This window comes from Archocentrus centrarchus, chromosome 1 (genome assembly GCF_007364275.1).
Source record: "Archocentrus centrarchus isolate MPI-CPG fArcCen1 chromosome 1, fArcCen1, whole genome shotgun sequence".
NCBI classification, from domain to species: Eukaryota; Metazoa; Chordata; class Actinopteri; order Cichliformes; family Cichlidae; genus Archocentrus; species Archocentrus centrarchus.
The window spans coordinates 37,735,035-37,757,850 of record NC_044346.1 but is presented as its reverse complement, the minus strand read 5'-3'; the positions used below and the strand labels follow the sequence as shown (position 1 = coordinate 37,757,850).

At 37.3% G+C, this 22,816-nt stretch overlaps 2 protein-coding genes across 2 annotated transcripts in view; both read right to left on the bottom strand.

The window, feature by feature from the left end:
* Window positions 1-4,166: 4,166 nt before the first annotated feature.
* On the bottom strand, window positions 4,167-9,977 carry LOC115791599 (integrin alpha-D-like). The gene is made up of 10 exons (XM_030745766.1): window positions 9,697-9,977; window positions 9,528-9,608; window positions 9,340-9,415; window positions 6,611-6,718; window positions 6,476-6,517; window positions 5,703-5,828; window positions 5,483-5,596; window positions 5,362-5,403; window positions 5,159-5,269; window positions 4,167-5,024 (listed from the first exon to the last, which is right to left on the bottom strand). Exons 1-10 carry the CDS (start codon window positions 9,819-9,821, stop codon window positions 4,791-4,793), a joined length of 1,059 nt encoding a protein of 352 aa, XP_030601626.1. The 5' UTR covers window positions 9,822-9,977; the 3' UTR covers window positions 4,167-4,790.
* A 3,707-nt stretch (window positions 9,978-13,684) lies between these two features.
* Window positions 13,685-22,816, bottom strand: part of LOC115790627 (integrin alpha-M-like) — a 29,151-nt gene continuing 20,019 nt past the window's right edge. Inside the window, exons 17-31 of the mRNA XM_030744518.1 lie at window positions 22,605-22,771; window positions 22,277-22,393; window positions 20,753-20,823; window positions 20,540-20,672; window positions 19,407-19,502; window positions 19,164-19,243; window positions 18,995-19,075; window positions 18,807-18,882; window positions 16,077-16,184; window positions 15,941-15,982; window positions 15,168-15,293; window positions 14,948-15,061; window positions 14,827-14,868; window positions 14,624-14,734; window positions 13,685-14,489 (exon numbers count right to left, since the gene is read on the bottom strand). Coding sequence (XP_030600378.1) covers window positions 14,256-14,489; window positions 14,624-14,734; window positions 14,827-14,868; window positions 14,948-15,061; window positions 15,168-15,293; window positions 15,941-15,982; window positions 16,077-16,184; window positions 18,807-18,882; window positions 18,995-19,075; window positions 19,164-19,243; window positions 19,407-19,502; window positions 20,540-20,672; window positions 20,753-20,823; window positions 22,277-22,393; window positions 22,605-22,771 — 1,598 coding nt within the window. The 3' untranslated portion in view covers window positions 13,685-14,255. The remainder of the gene's footprint in view (window positions 14,490-14,623; window positions 14,735-14,826; window positions 14,869-14,947; window positions 15,062-15,167; window positions 15,294-15,940; window positions 15,983-16,076; window positions 16,185-18,806; window positions 18,883-18,994; window positions 19,076-19,163; window positions 19,244-19,406; window positions 19,503-20,539; window positions 20,673-20,752; window positions 20,824-22,276; window positions 22,394-22,604; window positions 22,772-22,816) is intronic.

The following is a 22,816-nucleotide window of genomic DNA, read 5'->3' as shown; positions in this document are numbered from 1 at the left end:
ATGTATAGTGAACAGCATCGGTAAACATCGGTTTTTTGTTTTGGTCATTGAGTGGTTAGACTGCTCCTCACTGTGTGTGGATCAGTCACACGTGGTAACGGGAGGTGTACGGAGGGGGGAGGGAGTCCCCCGGAAGTCGGACTTGGTGTGGGAAACTAGGTTTAGGGGATATGTTGTGAGTTTTGTTCTGTTTAAGCTTCTCAAATGTTCATGTTGGTATGGGGTAAACTTTTTTTTTTATTTTTTCTCCATTTCTGGTAATTTGATGGATCTTACATGTCGCAAGCCTTAAATGTTAAAATGGTTACATGGAACTGCAGGGGCCTACAACGTCTAAAGAAGGTCAAACAAGTCATTAATAAACTGCAAGATTTGGATTCCAGAATAGTATTTCTACAGGAGACGCATCTTATGAAAGAGGATGAGGGGCGGGTCAGGAGGAGGTGGCGAGGCAATGTATTCACTTCAACATTTTCTTCTCAAGCAAGAGGAGTTATGACTCTTATCCACGAATCTGTCCCATTCCTTGCAACCAATGTTATCAAGGATGAGAAGGGTAGATATTTGATAGTTCAGGGCTCTTTACTATCGGAAAAAATTAACCTAGTTAACGTATATGGTCCCAACACAAATGATTCTGGGTTTTTTCAGAACTTGTTCCTCTCACTTTCAGCGTTGCAGGGGCGCTTTGTGATCGCAGGGGATTTTAATTGTACTCTTGTTCCAGAAATAGATAGATCCACAGGGTCAGATCTGACACATAACACCTGTAGAACAACTATACAAATGTTTATGAAAACTCTCAGACTGGTAGACATCTTTAGGGAACTTCAGCAACAAACCAGAGCCTACTCATGCTACTCGGCAACATTTCAGACGTACTCGCGAATAGATTATTTTTTAATTTCAACAGAACTAATATCCAAAATTCAAAACTGTACCTATGGAAACATAGTGATTTCAGATCATGCTCCATGTTGTCTGAGCTACTGTGATAAGAATCTTACTAGGGATCCCCCTAGATGGCGCTTTCAGCATAAATGGTTGCAGGATGAAGATTTTGTTAAATATATAGGAATACAAATTGATGAGTTCTTTCAGTTGAATACTAATCAAACAACAGCATGCATCAGATGGGAGGCCTTTAAAGCATTTATTAGAGGTCATATTATTAGCTTTACAGGCAATAAGTCTAAGGAAGCCAAGACTAAAAGGCAGCACCTAGAAAATAAAATAAAGAACATTCAGGAGAAGGTTTTTCAAACAAATGATACTGAGTTGAAAAAACAGTTGTTGATCCTCAGAGCAGAATATGACAAAATGTCCAGTCTCAGAGCTGCATCCAGTCTCTTAAGATTGAAACAAAACTTTTACGAACAGGGGGATAAGGCTGGAAAACTTTTAGCTTGGCAGATTAAACGGCTTGAAACAACAACCTCGATTACATCAATAGAAACACAGAATAAAACTCTAACAGATCCAAGGGATATTAATAATGCTTTTAAAGATTATTATCAGAAATTATACGACTCTAAAGGAAAGTTAGACCAAGTGGAATTAGACAAGTTTTTAAGTAGACTACATATCCCTGTCATTGCAGAGGATTGTAGAGTAGACTTAAATATAGAAATAAATAAAGAGGAATTAGCACAGGCCATTAATGGAATGAAATCTGGTAAGCAACCAGGACCTGATGGTATCCCCATTGACCTTTACAAAAAATTTAAGGACAAACTTCTTTCTCCCCTTCTAGACATGTTCATGGAGTCATTTAAAAATGGCACCTTGCCTCCCTCTTTGAATCAGGCTCTAATTATTCTGCTGCCAAAACCGGGTAGGCCTCCCAATAAATGTGAAAACCTGAGACCCATTAGTCTACTTAACTCTGATCTCAAAATCATCTGTAAATTATTGGCACTACGACTGCAAAGAATCTTACCAGATATTATAAATAAAGATCAAAATGGGTTTGTAGTAGGGAGGCAGGGATATCACAATATTAGAAGAGTCCTGAATATTATTTGGTTCAAAAAGAACGCTAAAGACACAGGTCTTCTTTCAGTGGACGCGGAGAAGGCTTTTGATAGGGTCGAATGGCCCTATCTTTTTAACATATTGGAAAGGTTGAATTGTGGTAGTAACTTTATTAAATGGGTTAAAATATTATATAACAATCCAACGGCAGAAATAGTATCAAACAAAATATTTTCAAGGGCGATTCAAATCAGGAAGGGTTGTCGCCAGGGATGCCCTCTCTCTCCCTTACTATTCACACTAGCAATCGAGCCTTTGGCATCAGCTATTCGTCTCCATCCACGAATATCTGGGATCACGGTGGGTCCCACAGAGCACAAAATTTCTCTATTCGCTGATGATGTTATTTTATTTCTAACAGATCTGAAAAACTCAATTCCGGCGACGATGGAAGTGATCCAGGAATTTGGGAGAGTCTCAGGCTACAAAGTAAATAATACAAAATCCTCTATTCTGGTATTAAATCAAGGTGAAAGGATCAACCCCATCAGTGAGATTAAGCAATTTAACGTGGTGGAACATTTTGTATATTTGGGTGTTCAGATTTTCCCAGAACTACAACAAGTGGTCAAATCCAACTACGAACTCCTAATGAAAACAATAGCTGCCTCAATTAACAACTGGACATCTCTGCCTATATCCATATTGGGAAGAGTTAATGTCCTGAAAATGAATATACTTCCAAAGCTATTATACCTCTTCCAAAGCATTCCCCTGCCGCCTCCTCCTGAATTATACAATTGGCTGAAAAAAAACATTTTAGGTTTTGTGTGGAATAATGGAAGGTCTAGGCTTCGCCTCTCGTTGCTTTATTTACCATTTGATAGAGGGGGGTTAAAGTGCCCCAACTTTAAACTTTACTATTGGGCCACTCAACTAAGGACTATTATGTTCTATTTTGCAGATAAAGATAATCCTCATTGGGTAGAAATGGAGTCCCACAATTTAAGTCTGACTCTTCCATTGTTCATATACTCCGACACATTAAAGAAGTTACAGAAACACACTACAAATCCCATTCTGAAAAACATGATAAAATTTGGCAGGATGTTAGAAAATACCTTGCGGAGCCAAACAACATATCCCAATTTAGCCCAATATGGGGTAATCAGCTGTTTGCTCCAGGTAGGGCAGATGCAACCTTTAGGCTTTGGGCACTGCAAGGTTTAAAAAGTATTGGGGACCTTTACCCATCAAATTCTGATATATTTTTGTCATTTGGAGAGCTACAAATCAAATTCAAGCTGGATAAAAAGCACTATTTCAAATTTCTTCAGATAAGAAGCTTTGTTAAAGCAAACTACAACAATCTTAACAAGCCCCCTCTTACCTTACTTGAAAAGTTAATGATTCGGAATAAATCAAGAAAGGGCATCATTTCAGACTTTTATAATGTCCTGATCTCCAACACATTAGAGAACTCAAACAATAAGCTTATAAACTGGAATTTGGACCTATCATCAAATATCAGTGAAAAGGATTGGGAAAGGGCTTTAATTAAAACTCACACAATGTCCATAAACAGCCGTCTTAGAATTCTACAATTTAAATGGCTAATGCGTATCTATGTTACGCCTGTGCATTTAAATAAATACAATAATAATATTCCAGATCTTTGTGTAAAATGTAACTCCAAAGGGACTTTAATACACTGCATGTGGGAATGTAGACAAATCAAAGCATTTTGGACAGAGGTGAAAGATATAATTGAAAAAATTATCTCAAAACAAGTTCCATTGGATCCTAAACTGTTCCTGTTAGCTTTATATCCTGGGGAACATAACTTTATTAAATCAGAACGTACCTTTATAGATATAAGCTCGTTAGCTGCAAAAAAATGTATTGCTTTGGTTTGGAAAAACATCAGCAGACCTAGTGCCACACAGTGGTTAAAACAGATGTCGTCTAATTTGCCGCTAGAAAGAATAACATATATTAGGAATTCCAAACAGTATCTTTTCGAGAGTATTTGGGGACCTTTCATTAATTATATTAAGAACTTAGACTTGACAGAAGGTTTGTTTGAGTTCTGATTTGCCGGAACCTGTGGTGTGCCATGTTGTATAGATGTATATATTCATATTTGACCAATTTGTAATCTGCTCGAATACCCCTGTCTTTGAGAAGCTGTGTTTTTTTTTTTTTTTTTTTTTTTTCTATTTGTCTCTTTTTTCTTTTTTCCTTTACTTCTTTATTTTCATTTCTCTAAGTTGAGTAAAACTAATGACTACCATGTAATAACTACAAAGAGAACCCGTTCAGACAATTACGTGCTTGTATTTGCAAAGTGAAAAATCCTAATAAAAAATATATTGGTAAAAAAAAAAATTTGGTATGTTCCTGTTTAAACTGTGCCTCTCCTGGTATTTATTGTGGTATATGGGGGCTCATCTGGGATTCAGACCTGGGATATCATGCCCCTAAACCAAGTTTGTTATTGTCTGGCTCACAAGCAAAAACAAATAATGGTCAGAGACACAGTTTAAACCAAAGCTAACCAATTTAGTTAAAAAGATACTAAAAAGGAGAGATTGCATGCTAATTATATAGCCCAGCTTAGAAGCTTGTGTTACTTTTGGACAGAAACAGGTTGAAAGTTTTGGTCTTTTTTTTTCTCACTCTTTCCTGTCTTTGCTTGGTGACAGCTTGGATTAATACAGATTAGAACAGACTAACCAGTGTATTTTCCAAACTTTCATGCTATTCCTTCACTTTGTGCATTAATAGTAACACTAATTTCATTTTCAGCTGCACCATCATTCTGAAGCATTTTCCTCACAAGGTTGATCAGATTTGTTATCAGTCTCTGACTGCCCAATCTGCCCGTTAGTGGGGGTAGAGGAGAGGAGATGGGATGCTTCTTCCTGGTTCTGATTATCCTCTGAAGTTTGGTCAGATTTAGTGAGAGCAGGGAATGGTATCTCAGCGCTGCTATCCTGGAGATTTTCTTCTTCCTCCTCTCCAAACTTTTTCCTCTTGAAGCAGCCGAGCTTGTGACAGACACAAAGAGAACCATTAGACCAAACAGCAAAATCACAATTTCAAGTTATTTTAATGCGGTTGTGGACCTTCAGAAATCTTGATATGAAGACAAGTCTTCTTCAATCTGAAAATAAGCTCTCACCTTAAACAGGATGACTGTGATTATAATCAGAAGCAAGAGTCCCACACCAACTCCAGTTGAAATGATCAGCAGCTTATTAGGGAGGATAATGAAATCAACCCGAACTTCAGTCTGTTGGCAGAGAAAACAAGTTTTCAAAGTGGTGCCTGACTTTTTAATGATGATCTATTAGTTTTAATTTATCTTGTGAATACTGACAGTACCTTTCTCATTGGAAATTGGGATTCTGTAGAACCACCTTTATTCTGTGTGTAATAAATATAATAAATGAGGTTTATTGAAAAAGCAATGACAGAAATATGTTGTAGTCAAACTAAAACATACCTTTTGTGTATGAGATTCCAGCACATACCGATCCTTGTCATATTGAACCTTTATAGCACTCATAAATGTAACCTTTCCACTGTCTCCTTTGTATTTCTTCAGAAAAGGAAGGTTCTGTAAAATAAGACCAGATTTATTAATATTATATATCATGTAATATATTAATGGTATATATGATGTATACTGTGTGTGTGTGTGTGTGTATTTAGTTGGTACATACGGCTGCCTTTTGATCGAGGTCTCTAAAATGTACTTTTCCTGACAGCGTAAACTCTGCAGCTGAATGTTTCTCCAAATCAAAAGTATTGCAGACCATTGCAACACACTTATTTTCTAGCGGGCAGTCCTGTAACACAACCAACAGTTTATTTGTTAAAGGATTTTTATCCTGCTTTTCTTCATTTTCAGTCATAAATATACTGCAGTAATTGTGGATGGGGGTCCATTGTAAGATAAATACAGACTATTTTTATAATGTGAATAATGCAAAGTTACTTTGGCATTGACAAAGGATTTCGGCTTGCGGGATATCTCCGAAAGTCACCGACATCAGTGGGAAAAAAGGCGTTAAATCTAGCGACAAAGATGGTAAGTTGGCAACAATAAGCTCCTGGAAATTTATGTTTAATGGGAAGCACAACACAACACAAAATCAAGCGTGAACAGGACTATCACGAGATCACGCATGAACATTATGAATGAAACTGGCTGGCCCCAGTGGTAGATTGCAGATTGCAGTGAAATACTATAGTGCATAGATCTAGCAAAAGAAAACAAATCAGCCTGGTGTTGGTGGTGGGGTGGGGCGGGGTGTCTGCCTACTTGCAGTGATAGCGAAGAGTTCTGAAAGCAAACAGTTTAATTCTCAGCATGGCGCAGCGCCAGACGATCAACTGCTGGCTAGAAACCTGAGGTTCCTTTTAAGGTACTGATAATTTTACAAATACAGTCAATATACTATCAGTATTTTGATACTAAATCTGTTGTACTTACCTTGGATTTCTGGTCAGTACTGGCTGTGCACTTTGTTTTGTTCTTGAAGAGAAAAGTCTGGTGAGCTTCAAGGCTATATATTTTCATATGCAGCAGCAGTATGAGTGAAAAGCGTTCTGGCAGACACAAAATTACCTGCTTCATAACGACTTCATAGCTTTTCATTTCAAAGTTATGCTCCAGTTTGGTTGGGAAGAACAGGGTGACATTGACGGGGAAATCCTTAAAACCAGTGTTATAGATCTGTAAATGGTCAGAGACAGAATGGTCATTTTAAATAAATACATCAGGAAATATTCAGTTTTTGCTGAGAACCAGAAGAAAATACTGATGCCATCCTCAGGTCTGTCAGTTACATCTAGTTAGTGTAACTTAGCATAATCTTGAACATATCAATATTTCTTTTGGATTGAAAAATGAAGCCAACACAGGAGAGCTAACACCTGCAGTTCCTCTAATAACCACCTGAGGCTGAGTCTAAACCACAGACAGTGTAAAAGATACTCTCCACACACATGGATTCAGTTACAGACACACAGAACTTTTGCTACAATAATAGCCCCATATAGGTTCCAGGTCTGAAAAATGAAGGCATCACAGAAGTCCTTTAACCCTACATTCTGTTTAATGGCCACCAGAGCGCGATACCTGTGGTTAAACAGGTGGTCCTATAGAAGTCTATGAGAAAACAGCCCTGACCTCTGGAAACACTTTGCTGATGAGTTTTTGAGCTCAGTCACTCATTTATTGTCATACTGCGTAAAACATTTAAACAAATCCATTTTGTAAATTTTTGTCATTCTAAAAGTCAAAAAGAAGGATTATCCAGAGTTTGTTCATTGGCTAATAACTGGTGATTATGATGGCCGTGCCCCTGATGACTTTGTTCCCACAGTCATTGAAAATCTTGGTGTAAGATCTATAGATACTATTAATACATTTAAAAAGAAATTTAAGGCCCACCTGTGCAGTCTTACCTGTACGTTTATCTATTTATACCATTTTAATTGTATTTTCTTCTGTATTATAAAGCACTTTTGTTCTTGAAAAGCGCTGTATGAATATATCCTATTTATTTATTACTGTCAGCTAAAAAAGCATCTTTCTCAGTTGCACTTTGGTTTAAACAAAAACTATTAGATTAGTTTTGAAACAGATCAGTTTCCTTTAGTATTGACCCTTTCACAATAAATGCATTAAAATGCCTTTCTGGTAGAAAGCCATGAAGGCAAACCTCTCTCTCATGTGCCACGTTTATCCTCGAGTTTCAGAGATAGAAATGTGATTGGTCAGTTCCAGTATTGATCCTTGGCAGGGTTATTATAGTTAACGAAAACGAACGAAATAACGAAAACTGAAATTGAAAAAACATTGTCGTTAACTGAAATAAATAAAAACTACGATTAAAAGGAAAAAACGATAACTAACTAAAACTGTATTGTGAGTTTAAAAAACTATCTAAAACTAACTGAAATTATTGTGTATTGATCATTTTTCCGCTCTCTGAGTTTAAGCTGGGAGCGCCGTCGGGCAGCTGTGTGCGTGCGTGTGCACGAGAAAGTGGCAGAGTCGCTCTGAACCGACCGGGTTCAGAGCGGGTCCACGCTGCCGCAACGCTGTGATGAACCTGTTCAGTTCTTGTGCGTTTACGTCTACTTTACCAGTGAGAGAATAACAATCAGGAATAATAATCAAAGCATCAGTATAAGGACTCACAAATGTCAGCAAATTCCTGGAGGGAGACTGCTGTCGGAATGGACGTGAGGAAATGAAGGAGGTGGAAAAACAGGGACAAATATGTTTGCAGCCAAAAAACTGAGCACAAAGAGCGAGGACCAACAAAAGTCCCAGCTGGCACCGCAGCACACGACCACAAGGTAATTAACACACACAACACACACAGCTACACAAGCAGAAATGTGGACATGACATCGGACACTTCTGCAGGTTGTGTACAGAGGCTGCAAAGACACTGCAAGTCTAATTAGCGAGCATCTAACCAAGCTAGCTCCAAAACAGAAGCAGCTTCAGGTGGTGAGAACATCAGGATGCAGCTGGATTTGACCTTTGACTCCTTCAAATAGTTTGTTTTTGTCAAACACCACATGTAGCTGTTGTTAATCTACTGCACTGACACTGGAGTTTATTGGGAGTTTATTGTAGAATTTATTGAGTTTGGGAGTTCATATTTTTCTTTGTTTCTCCCTGTTGATGTTCATGTGTGTCCTAATTATTACACATTTAGCATGTAGTGCTGCTGTCTTGTGAACCGTTGGTTGTTGAATATATTTCTTTATGGTATCATTTGTTGAGTTTTTATTACACAATAGTCACTTTTGCGCCTTGAATCTTGCACCTGATTAGGTATGAAAATACTAAAACTAATACTGAAACTAACGAAACTAAACTAAAACTAAGCATTAAACCTAAAATAAAAACTAATAAAAACGAGCAAAACCACTCTGAAAACTAATTAAAACTAACCGAATTAGAGAAACAAAAGTAAAAACTAACTGAAACTAAACGATAATGTAAAATCCTTGGAAATGTTAATTATCAGATGAGAGTGTGATCTCATTTTGATGGATCATGCAAACATAATATTAAAACATTTTCCTTGTGTTGCTGGATTTTTTCTTTGTTCCTTTACTCTACCTCTCCACCACATTATTACAGAATGACAAAGTTAGTGACTCACTCACTGGCTGTCTGAACATGGTCCTGGATAGTGGCCAAATATAAATAAATATAATGATAATCAATGAATACCCTTTTAAAGTGCACCTTGAAAGAAAAAGTATTCAGATCACTGATCACCAGTTCTGTTGGATGGTTTCTGGTTGCAGAGTAATTTAGTGTCTTACCCTGTATGTAATAGTCACTTCTTTAGGTGCAGGCTCCTCTGATGTGAAGTTCAGATAGGTAGTGCTGTCTGACTTCCTGAAAAGTTGATCACAGCATGCAGCTGAGGGATTATACGAACTACTGACTTGCAGAAATAAATCACACAGAAGCATCAAATAATATTTTTTGTTTGAATAGCTAAACTTACACTGTTAATAGCATTTTGACTTCAAATTGCACTGAGATACTTTTGGTCAGGGTACTGGTCCTGTTGGGGTCTTGATTATCACTGAGGAGGAGAAAGAATTTCTTGTAATTATCAAAAATAAATATTTAAGAGAACGTGTTTGTCTTTGTTCTGTGTTGGATTGTTGTACCTTTCTGCAGCAATCGTCATGAACATCGTGTCGTTCCAATCATAACTGTCGCAAGCCTTAAATGTTAAAATGGTTACATGGAACTGCAGGGGCCTACAACGTCTAAAGAAGGTCAAACAAGTCATTAATAAACTGCAAGATTTGGATTCCAGAATAGTATTTCTACAGGAGACGCATCTTATGAAAGAGGATGAGGGGCGGGTCAGGAGGAGGTGGCGAGGCAATGTATTCACTTCAACATTTTCTTCTCAAGCAAGAGGAGTTATGACTCTTATCCACGAATCTGTCCCATTCCTTGCAACCAATGTTATCAAGGATGAGAAGGGTAGATATTTGATAGTTCAGGGCTCTTTACTATCGGAAAAAATTAACCTAGTTAACGTATATGGTCCCAACACAAATGATTCTGGGTTTTTTCAGAACTTGTTCCTCTCACTTTCAGCGTTGCAGGGGCGCTTTGTGATCGCAGGGGATTTTAATTGTACTCTTGTTCCAGAAATAGATAGATCCACAGGGTCAGATCTGACACATAACACCTGTAGAACAACTATACAAATGTTTATGAAAACTCTCAGACTGGTAGACATCTTTAGGGAACTTCAGCAACAAACCAGAGCCTACTCATGCTACTCGGCAACATTTCAGACGTACTCGCGAATAGATTATTTTTTAATTTCAACAGAACTAATATCCAAAATTCAAAACTGTACCTATGGAAACATAGTGATTTCAGATCATGCTCCATGTTGTCTGAGCTACTGTGATAAGAATCTTACTAGGGATCCCCCTAGATGGCGCTTTCAGCATAAATGGTTGCAGGATGAAGATTTTGTTAAATATATAGGAATACAAATTGATGAGTTCTTTCAGTTGAATACTAATCAAACAACAGCATGCATCAGATGGGAGGCCTTTAAAGCATTTATTAGAGGTCATATTATTAGCTTTACAGGCAATAAGTCTAAGGAAGCCAAGACTAAAAGGCAGCACCTAGAAAATAAAATAAAGAACATTCAGGAGAAGGTTTTTCAAACAAATGATACTGAGTTGAAAAAACAGTTGTTGATCCTCAGAGCAGAATATGACAAAATGTCCAGTCTCAGAGCTGCATCCAGTCTCTTAAGATTGAAACAAAACTTTTACGAACAGGGGGATAAGGCTGGAAAACTTTTAGCTTGGCAGATTAAACGGCTTGAAACAACAACCTCGATTACATCAATAGAAACACAGAATAAAACTCTAACAGATCCAAGGGATATTAATAATGCTTTTAAAGATTATTATCAGAAATTATACGACTCTAAAGGAAAGTTAGACCAAGTGGAATTAGACAAGTTTTTAAGTAGACTACATATCCCTGTCATTGCAGAGGATTGTAGAGTAGACTTAAATATAGAAATAAATAAAGAGGAATTAGCACAGGCCATTAATGGAATGAAATCTGGTAAGCAACCAGGACCTGATGGTATCCCCATTGACCTTTACAAAAAATTTAAGGACAAACTTCTTTCTCCCCTTCTAGACATGTTCATGGAGTCATTTAAAAATGGCACCTTGCCTCCCTCTTTGAATCAGGCTCTAATTATTCTGCTGCCAAAACCGGGTAGGCCTCCCAATAAATGTGAAAACCTGAGACCCATTAGTCTACTTAACTCTGATCTCAAAATCATCTGTAAATTATTGGCACTACGACTGCAAAGAATCTTACCAGATATTATAAATAAAGATCAAAATGGGTTTGTAGTAGGGAGGCAGGGATATCACAATATTAGAAGAGTCCTGAATATTATTTGGTTCAAAAAGAACGCTAAAGACACAGGTCTTCTTTCAGTGGACGCGGAGAAGGCTTTTGATAGGGTCGAATGGCCCTATCTTTTTAACATATTGGAAAGGTTGAATTGTGGTAGTAACTTTATTAAATGGGTTAAAATATTATATAACAATCCAACGGCAGAAATAGTATCAAACAAAATATTTTCAAGGGCGATTCAAATCAGGAAGGGTTGTCGCCAGGGATGCCCTCTCTCTCCCTTACTATTCACACTAGCAATCGAGCCTTTGGCATCAGCTATTCGTCTCCATCCACGAATATCTGGGATCACGGTGGGTCCCACAGAGCACAAAATTTCTCTATTCGCTGATGATGTTATTTTATTTCTAACAGATCTGAAAAACTCAATTCCGGCGACGATGGAAGTGATCCAGGAATTTGGGAGAGTCTCAGGCTACAAAGTAAATAATACAAAATCCTCTATTCTGGTATTAAATCAAGGTGAAAGGATCAACCCCATCAGTGAGATTAAGCAATTTAACGTGGTGGAACATTTTGTATATTTGGGTGTTCAGATTTTCCCAGAACTACAACAAGTGGTCAAATCCAACTACGAACTCCTAATGAAAACAATAGCTGCCTCAATTAACAACTGGACATCTCTGCCTATATCCATATTGGGAAGAGTTAATGTCCTGAAAATGAATATACTTCCAAAGCTATTATACCTCTTCCAAAGCATTCCCCTGCCGCCTCCTCCTGAATTATACAATTGGCTGAAAAAAAAACATTTTAGGTTTTGTGTGGAATAATGGAAGGTCTAGGCTTCGCCTCTCGTTGCTTTATTTACCATTTGATAGAGGGGGGTTAAAGTGCCCCAACTTTAAACTTTACTATTGGGCCACTCAACTAAGGACTATTATGTTCTATTTTGCAGATAAAGATAATCCTCATTGGGTAGAAATGGAGTCCCACAATTTAAGTCTGACTCTTCCATTGTTCATATACTCCGACACATTAAAGAAGTTACAGAAACACACTACAAATCCCATTCTGAAAAACATGATAAAAATTTGGCAGGATGTTAGAAAATACCTTGCGGAGCCAAACAACATATCCCAATTTAGCCCAATATGGGGTAATCAGCTGTTTGCTCCAGGTAGGGCAGATGCAACCTTTAGGCTTTGGGCACTGCAAGGTTTAAAAAGTATTGGGGACCTTTACCCATCAAATTCTGATATATTTTTGTCATTTGGAGAGCTACAAATCAAATTCAAGCTGGATAAAAAGCACTATTTCAAATTTCTTCAGATAAGAAGCTTTGTTAAAGCAAACTACAACAATCTTAACAAGCCCCCTCTTACCTTACTTGAAAAGTTAATGATTCGGAATAAATCAAGAAAGGGCATCATTTCAGACTTTTATAATGTCCTGATCTCCAACACATTAGAGAACTCAAACAATAAGCTTATAAACTGGAATTTGGACCTATCATCAAATATCAGTGAAAAGGATTGGGAAAGGGCTTTAATTAAAACTCACACAATGTCCATAAACAGCCGTCTTAGAATTCTACAATTTAAATGGCTAATGCGTATCTATGTTACGCCTGTGCATTTAAATAAATACAATAATAATATTCCAGATCTTTGTGTAAAATGTAACTCCAAAGGGACTTTAATACACTGCATGTGGGAATGTAGACAAATCAAAGCATTTTGGACAGAGGTGAAAGATATAATTGAAAAAATTATCTCAAAACAAGTTCCATTGGATCCTAAACTGTTCCTGTTAGCTTTATATCCTGGGGAACATAACTTTATTAAATCAGAACGTACCTTTATAGATATAAGCTCGTTAGCTGCAAAAAAATGTATTGCTTTGGTTTGGAAAAACATCAGCAGACCTAGTGCCACACAGTGGTTAAAACAGATGTCGTCTAATTTGCCGCTAGAAAGAATAACATATATTAGGAATTCCAAACAGTATCTTTTCGAGAGTATTTGGGGACCTTTCATTAATTATATTAAGAACTTAGACTTGACAGAAGGTTTGTTTGAGTTCTGATTTGCCGGAACCTGTGGTGTGCCATGTTGTATAGATGTATATATTCATATTTGACCAATTTGTAATCTGCTCGAATACCCCTGTCTTTGAGAAGCTGTGTTTTTTTTTTTTTTTTTTTTTTTTCTATTTGTCTCTTTTTTCTTTTTCCTTTACTTCTTTATTTTCATTTCTCTAAGTTGAGTAAAACTAATGACTACCATGTAATAACTACAAAGAGAACCCGTTCAGACAATTACGTGCTTGTATTTGCAAAGTGAAAAATCCTAATAAAAAATATATTGGTAAAAAAAAAAATTTGGTATGTTCCTGTTTAAACTGTGCCTCTCCTGGTATTTATTGTGGTATATGGGGGCTCATCTGGGATTCAGACCTGGGATATCATGCCCCTAAACCAAGTTTGTTATTGTCTGGCTCACAAGCAAAAACAAATAATGGTCAGAGACACAGTTTAAACCAAAGCTAACCAATTTAGTTAAAAAGATACTAAAAAGGAGAGATTGCATGCTAATTATATAGCCCAGCTTAGAAGCTTGTGTTACTTTTGGACAGAAACAGGTTGAAAGTTTTGGTCTTTTTTTTCTCACTCTTTCCTGTCTTTGCTTGGTGACAGCTTGGATTAATACAGATTAGAACAGACTAACCAGTGTATTTTCCAAACTTTCATGCTATTCCTTCACTTTGTGCATTAATAGTAACACTAATTTCATTTTCAGCTGCACCATCATTCTGAAGCATTTTCCTCACAAGGTTGATCAGATTTGTTATCAGTCTCTGACTGCCCAATCTGCCCGTTAGTGGGGGTAGAGGAGAGGAGATGGGATGCTTCTTCCTGGTTCTGATTATCCTCTGAAGTTTGGTCAGATTTAGTGAGAGCAGGGAATGGTATCTCAGCGCTGCTATCCTGGAGATTTTCTTCTTCCTCCTCTCCAAACTTTTTCCTCTTGAAGCAGCCGAGCTTGTGACAGACACAAAGAGAACCATTAGACCAAACAGCAAAATCACAATTTCAAGTTATTTTAATGCGGTTGTGGACCTTCAGAAATCTTGATATGAAGACAAGTCTTCTTCAATCTGAAAATAAGCTCTCACCTTAAACAGGATGACTGTGATTATAATCAGAAGCAAGAGTCCCACACCAACTCCAGTTGAAATGATCAGCAGCTTATTAGGGAGGATAATGAAATCAACCCGAACTTCAGTCTGTTGGCAGAGAAAACAAGTTTTCAAAGTGGTGCCTGACTTTTTAATGATGATCTATTAGTTTTAATTTATCTTGTGAATACTGACAGTACCTTTCTCATTGGAAATTGGGATTCTGTAGAACCACCTTTATTCTGTGTGTAATAAATATAATAAATGAGGTTTATTGAAAAAGCAATGACAGAAATATGTTGTAGTCAAACTAAAACATACCTTTTGTGTATGAGATTCCAGCACATACCGATCCTTGTCATATTGAACCTTTATAGCACTCATAAATGTAACCTTTCCACTGTCTCCTTTGTATTTCTTCAGAAAAGGAAGGTTCTGTAAAATAAGACCAGATTTATTAATATTATATATCATGTAATATATTAATGGTATATATGATGTATACTGTGTGTGTGTGTGTGTGTATTTAGTTGGTACATACGGCTGCCTTTTGATCGAGGTCTCTAAAATGTACTTTTCCTGACAGCGTAAACTCTGCAGCTGAATGTTTCTCCAAATCAAAAGTATTGCAGACCATTGCAACACACTTATTTTCTAGCGGGCAGTCCTGTAACACAACCAACAGTTTATTTGTTAAAGGATTTTTATCCTGCTTTTCTTCATTTTCAGTCATAAATATACTGCAGTAATTGTGGATGGGGGTCCATTGTAAGATAAATACAGACTATTTTTATAATGTGAATAATGCAAAGTTACTTTGGCATTGACAAAGGATTTCGGCTTGCGGGATATCTCCGAAAGTCACCGACATCAGTGGGAAAAAAGGCGTTAAATCTAGCGACAAAGATGGTAAGTTGGCAACAATAAGCTCCTGGAAATTTATGTTTAATGGGAAGCACAACACAACACAAAATCAAGCGTGAACAGGACTATCACGAGATCACGCATGAACATTATGAATGAAACTGGCTGGCCCCAGTGGTAGATTGCAGATTGCAGTGAAATACTATAGTGCATAGATCTAGCAAAAGAAAACAAATCAGCCTGGTGTTGGTGGTGGGGTGGGGCGGGGTGTCTGCCTACTTGCAGTGATAGCGAAGAGTTCTGAAAGCAAACAGTTTAATTCTCAGCATGGCGCAGCGCCAGACGATCAACTGCTGGCTAGAAACCTGAGGTTCCTTTTAAGGTACTGATAATTTTACAAATACAGTCAATATACTATCAGTATTTTGATACTAAATCTGTTGTACTTACCTTGGATTTCTGGTCAGTACTGGCTGTGCACTTTGTTTTGTTCTTGAAGAGAAAAAGTCTGGTGAGCTTCAAGGCTATATATTTTCATATGCAGCAGCAGTATGAGTGAAAAGCGTTCTGGCAGACACAAAATTACCTGCTTCATAACGACTTCATAGCTTTTCATTTCAAAGTTATGCTCCAGTTTGGTTGGGAAGAACAGGGTGACATTGACGGGGAAATCCTTAAAACCAGTGTTATAGATCTGTAAATGGTCAGAGACAGAATGGTCATTTTAAATAAATACATCAGGAAATATTCAGTTTTTGCTGAGAACCAGAAGAAAATACTGATGCCATCCTCAGGTCTGTCAGTTACATCTAGTTAGTGTAACTTAGCATAATCTTGAACATATCAATATTTCTTTTGGATTGAAAAATGAAGCCAACACAGGAGAGCTAACACCTGCAGTTCCTCTAATAACCACCTGAGGCTGAGTCTAAACCACAGACAGTGTAAAAGATACTCTCCACACACATGGATTCAGTTACAGACACACAGAACTTTTGCTACAATAATAGCCCCATATAGGTTCCAGGTCTGAAAAATGAAGGCATCACAGAAGTCCTTTAACCCTACATTCTGTTTAATGGCCACCAGAGCGCGATACCTGTGGTTAAACAGGTGGTCCTATAGAAGTCTATGAGAAAACAGCCCTGACCTCTGGAAACACTTTGCTGATGAGTTTTTGAGCTCAGTCACTCATTTATTGTCATACTGCGTAAAACATTTAAACAAATCCATTTTGTAAATTTTTGTCATTCTAAAAGTCAAAAAGAAGGATTATCCAGAGTTTGTTCATTGGCTAATAACTGGTGATTATGATGGCCGGGCCCCTGATGACTTTGTTCCCACAGTCATTGAAAATCTTGGTGTAAGATCTATAGATACTATTAATACATTTAAAAAGAAATTTAAGGCCCACCTGTGCAGTCTTACCTGTACGTTTATCTATTTATACCATTTTAATTGTATTTTCTTCTGTATTATAAAGCACTTTTGTTCTTGAAAAGCGCTGTATGAATATATCCTATTTATTTATTACTGTCAGCTAAAAAAGCATCTTTCTCAGTTGCACTTTGGTTTAAACAAAAACTATTAGATTAGTTTTGAAACAGATCAGTTTCCTTTAGTATTGACCCTTTCACAATAAATGCATTAAAATGCCTTTCTGGTAGAAAGCCATGAAGGCAAACCTCTCTCTCATGTGCCACGTTTATCCTCGAGTTTCAGAGATAGAAATGTGATTGGTCAGTTCCAGTATTGATCCTTGGCAGGGTTATTATAGTTAACGAAAACGAACGAAATAACGAAAACTGAAATTGAAAAAACATTGTCGTTAACTGAAATAAATAAAAACTACGATTAAAAGGAAAAAAACGATAACTAACTAAAACTGTATTGTGAGTTTAAAAAACTATCTAAAACTAACTGAAATTATTGTGTATTGATCATTTTTCCGCTCTCTGAGTTTAAGCTGGGAGCGCCGTCGGGCAGCTGTGTGCGTGCGTGTGCACGAGAAAGTGGCAGAGTCGCTCTGAACCGACCGGGTTAAGAGCGGGTCCACGCTGCCGCAACGCTGTGATGAACCTGTTCAGTTCTTGTGCGTTTACGTCTACTTTACCAGTGAGAGAATAACAATCAGGAATAATAATCAAAGCATCAGTATAAGGACTCACAAATGTCAGCAAATTCCTGGAGGGAGACTGCTGTCGGAATGGACGTGAGGAAATGAAGGAGGTGGAAAAACAGGGACAAATATGTTTGCAGCCAAAAAACTGAGCACAAAGAGCGAGGACCAACAAAAGTCCCAGCTGGCACCGCAGCACACGACCACAAGGTAATTAACACACACAACACACACAGCTACACAAGCAGAAATGTGGACATGACATCGGACACTTCTGCAGGTTGTGTACAGAGGCTGCAAAGACACTGCAAGTCTAATTAGCGAGCATCTAACCAAGCTAGCTCCAAAACAGAAGCAGCTTCAGGTGGTGAGAACATCAGGATGCAGCTGGATTTGACCTTTGACTCCTTCAAATAGTTTGTTTTTGTCAAACACCACATGTAGCTGTTGTTAATCTACTGCACTGACACTGGAGTTTATTGGGAGTTTATTGTAGAATTTATTGAGTTTGGGAGTTCATATTTTTCTTTGTTTCTCCCTGTTGATGTTCATGTGTGTCCTAATTATTACACATTTAGCATGTAGTGCTGCTGTCTTGTGAACCGTTGGTTGTTGAATATATTTCTTTATGGTATCATTTGTTGAGTTTTTATTACACAATAGTCACTTTTGCGCCTTGAATCTTGCACCTGATTAGGTATGAAAATACTAAAACTAATACTGAAACTAACGAAACTAAACTAAAACTAAGCATTAAACCTAAAATAAAAACTAATAAAAACGAGCAAAACCACTCTGAAAACTAATTAAAACTAACCGAATTAGAGAAACAAAAGTAAAAACTAACTGAAACTAAACGATAATGTAAAATCCTTGGAAATGTTAATTATCAGATGAGAGTGTGATCTCATTTTGATGGATCATGCAAACATAATATTAAAACATTTTCCTTGTGTTGCTGGATTTTTTCTTTGTTCCTTTACTCTACCTCTCCACCACATTATTACAGAATGACAAAGTTAGTGACTCACTCACTGGCTGTCTGAACATGGTCCTGGATAGTGGCCAAATATAAATAAATATAATGATAATCAATGAATACCCTTTTAAAGTGCACCTTGAAAGAAAAAGTATTCAGATCACTGATCACCAGTTCTGTTGGATGGTTTCTGGTTGCAGAGTAATTTAGTGTCTTACCCTGTATGTAATAGTCACTTCTTTAGGTGCAGGCTCCTCTGATGTGAAGTTCAGATAGGTAGTGCTGTCTGACTTCCTGAAAAGTTGATCACAGCATGCAGCTGAGGGATTATACGAACTACTGACTTGCAGAAATAAATCACACAGAAGCATCAAATAATATTTTTTGTTTGAATAGCTAAACTTACACTGTTAATAGCATTTTGACTTCAAATTGCACTGAGATACTTTTGGTCAGGGTACTGGTCCTGTTGGGGTCTTGATTATCACTGAGGAGGAGAAAGAATTTCTTGTAATTATCAAAAATAAATATTTAAGAGAACGTGTTTGTCTTTGTTCTGTGTTGGATTGTTGTACCTTTCTGCAGCAATCGTCATGAACATCGTGTCGTTCCAATCATAACTGTGCATGACGCGGAAATAAGATTTAAATGTTGCCTTTTTGTGGGAAGAAATGAAAAAGATGTTAGACCTGATTCACAGATGCACTTTTACACAGGAGAAGACTAAGACTGAAGTTTCAGAGAGCTGGTCTCAGGTCTGCACTTGTGAAACTTCACTTCTGTGTGTTAGGAGAGTATCTGGGTGCAGTCTGACTCACAGAGGATCTGCTGCGATACACAGGAAGGCTCACGCTGCATATAGTTTTGTTGTGTACTCCTTTTAGATCCTTGCAGTTGTGGAGTGTCGTCAAGGCCTGTTTTAAAAAAAAAAAAAATGATATGAACAGAGACTCTTTGGAGTAAAAGCTTTTTCAGCTACTGTGACAGTTTCTTTGATGTACTGCAGGTAAGACTGAGTTTAAACTTTGAGGGTGAAATTATGCTGCATAGTTTCACAGAGGTCATTCAACCTGAACATCCTGTGTAGGTTTCAGGTCCTTCCCCTTTGGTGCCACAGAAAACAAGTCAGTTATGGCCCAGAACATCAGTAAGTTCAGCAGTGGGGGTTTTGGCCACTAATTTAATAAAATTCACATATTTATCATCTGACTTTTAATCAGTTGTATAAATATTATAAAGTGTTCAGTGCATTTTGGTAGTTTGAGATGTTTACATTTAGTAAAATGTGCAGAACTGTGAGAGCTCAGAAATTCAGGAATTTCTACAATCATGTATGTAAATTCAAATATTTTCTGTTATTTTTGTCAGGATTTTTCAAAGTATTCTCTGGTGGAAAGAGTTTGAACATAAACAAGTGAACAGAAAGATTTACTGGCTTTGTCAATTTCAAGGTCAAAAAGGTCATTAAATATCCTCAGAAGAGCAAATAAATGTCAGGTTTGTATTCCTTATGTAAAATAAAAGATACTTTCAAAAGAGTTGAGTTACAGATGTTGTACCTTTTTTGTGATAAAGCAAAAAAAAGAGAGAAATGGCATCTCTCAGGAAACGTTTGTCCACTTAAGCTGAAATTTAAAAATTGACCTTTCCTCACAGAAGACTACCCATAAACAAAATGTCATCAAAATCTGAGCGGATGAGGTTTAAAATCACATTTTTTGGAGTGTGTCATCTGATACAGAATGACCCATTACTGGATGACCACAGGAAGGATGTTAAGGCAGCTTATCAGCTTGTATGCAACAACACACAAATACACTAATAGTAGCGCTCCCCACAGCCTGTGAACTGAGTCTGATCTGTACAACCATGGCTCGACCCCTCAAATAGTAGCTGTAGAGTTATTTAAAGTGGCCAAGGAGTGTAAATCCATGTTGGGAAATAACTTTACAGTCATCCTGGAGAAGGAGAGGCCCGGAGGATAGTGCATCGTAAGGCTGGTGTTGTACGAGTCATCACCGTGATTGTTCAGTTTTATAGACACATTGAAGTAGTTATCTTTTGTCACCAATAATGTTTGAGTCCTGAGGGAGACAAGGAGCACCTTACATTAAACACATGTTAATCTCATATTTTCTGAGCCGTGTTTGTCAGATATACGTACATGAAGTCAAAATCAACCTCCAGTTCAGCGATACAAGTGTCGTTTTTTCTACACTGCTTTTCAAAGGGAACCTGTAAAAAAATAATACATCTGTTTATTTGATGTGAGAAAAGTGTTTTCCTTTAAAACATGAAGTATGAAAATGTTAGAATGAAATTATTTTAATGTCTGCTGCTGACTGAAACAAACAGGTAACTCTTCATATCAGCAGCATGCTGCTAAAACCCGTCAATTAACTTGGTGGCAACATCTGTGCAGCTTACAGCTGTTTGTTAGCAGCTCTGATTGCTCAGCTTATCCTCTCATACAGTCATGGAAAAAAAACAGTTCACTCTGTTTCAATTCTGAGGTTTTACAGATCAGGACATAAGAGGAAAAAATTATCTTATTAAATGATTTCAATATAACTTAGGATTAACAACACCATACGAAATATTACACCGTGTCTTTATTGATTTAATAAAATGAAGCCAAAATGTAGAAGCAGAGTGTGAAACACTCAGCACAGCTTATGATTCAGTGTCTTTTAGAACCACCTTTAGCAGCAATAATTAGAAATAGTCATTTTCTGCATGACTTTGTCAGTCTCTCATTGTTGTGGAGCAATTTTGGCCCACTTTTAATCACAATGTTGTTCATGTTTACAGGCATTCGTTTATGCGCAACTTAAGGTCCTGCTACAGCATTTCAATCAGTTTGAGGTCTGGACTTTGACTGAATCATTGCAACACCTTCCTTCTTTTCTTTTTCAGTCATTCTGATGCAGATTTGCTGCTGTGCTTGGGATCATTGTCCTGCTCAATGACCCAGTTTGGTCCAAGCCTTAGCTGTCAGGCAGATGGCCTCACATTTGACTCTACTTTGGTATACAGAGGAGTTCACGGCCCAAATCATCACCTCTCCATCACCCTGCATGCTGCTATCTTTCTGCATGATGTAATATTTCATGTGATGATGTTCATCTAAGGTTGTATTTAGCTAATTTTCAGACCTGCTAAGGACCAGATTTGATCTTATTGTGTCCTGATACACAAAACCTCAGAACTCAAACAGGATGTACTTCCATTTTCATGTGACTGTATATTTCTCAGCAGTATCTGAATCTCTCAGTGTTGTTCCTGACACCTGAGATTACCTGTACACCTGAGTGATGTGTTATGTAATTGTGGTTGGTCATTTTACTCAGCTACCACTTTGGTCCAAACCAAGCTGCAAGTTTTAGAGCTACAAATTATGAAGCAATAAAACTTTATCAATATTCTAACATTTAATCTATGAACAATGATTTGTGATACCAAATGCCATCATGTTACCTTAAATACCTGCAAAATCTCTTAATTTATCATCTTGCACCATTAAAATTTCACTTCATGCCAAAAAAACATGACACTACCATTGGTCTCTTTGTTATTAGCATTAATTAGGAAAAGCTAGCACACATAATAAACTGAGATGGTGAATTTAGTAAACACTGTAATCAACTACTTTGTTATTGTGAATATCAATATTATATGTAGGACATACCTCAACAGCAGACTGCCTTCTACTGTCCACGTTCAGGATGGCGTCTGCAGTCTCACTGTCAGCTTGGGAAAAGTTTAATTTGATGCTGATGGGTGACAATGTGTCTGTCACATATTTCTGCAAAGCAAAACCAACAAGATGAATCATCTGGTACGAGTTCATCTCTGAAAGTTTGAGTTCAGCATCAAACTAAAGGACTGGATAATAAATACAAGGTGGTTAGTATTACTGTTATTCCTTTAGGAAAGGCTAAGTCAAAGCTCAGGATAGGCGATATCTGCTTATAAACACATTAAATATATGTGCAAATATTAATTCAGCTTCATACGGGCATGTAGATGGAGAAGTTAAAGCAAGTTCTTCTTTCTGTCAGCTTATAGGTAGAAGTAAAACTTCTGGCTTTCGTATCAGTTCGACTGAAAAACCCTCGATATACTTGTCTCATTGGATCCACGGTGAGCGTGTTTGTGATATTCAGTCCAGAGCTCGTAGCCCCTGCAGACACATACAGCAGGATTAAAATGATGCAGTCAGCAGCTG

Bases quoted from the DNA above. Each gene is read 5' to 3' on its own strand.
- LOC115791599 (XM_030745766.1), bottom strand. From the start codon at position 9,821: ATGACTTGTTTGACCTTCTTTAGACGTTGTAGGCCCCTGCAGTTCCAT. The intron at 9,609-9,696 runs GTACAACAATCC...TCTCCTCCTCAG, and splicing joins ATGACGATTGCTGCAGAAAG to TGATAATCAAGACCCCAACA. The intron at 6,518-6,610 runs GTAATTTTGTGT...TTTCTCTTCAAG, and splicing joins ATGAAGTCGTTATGAAGCAG to AACAAAACAAAGTGCACAGC.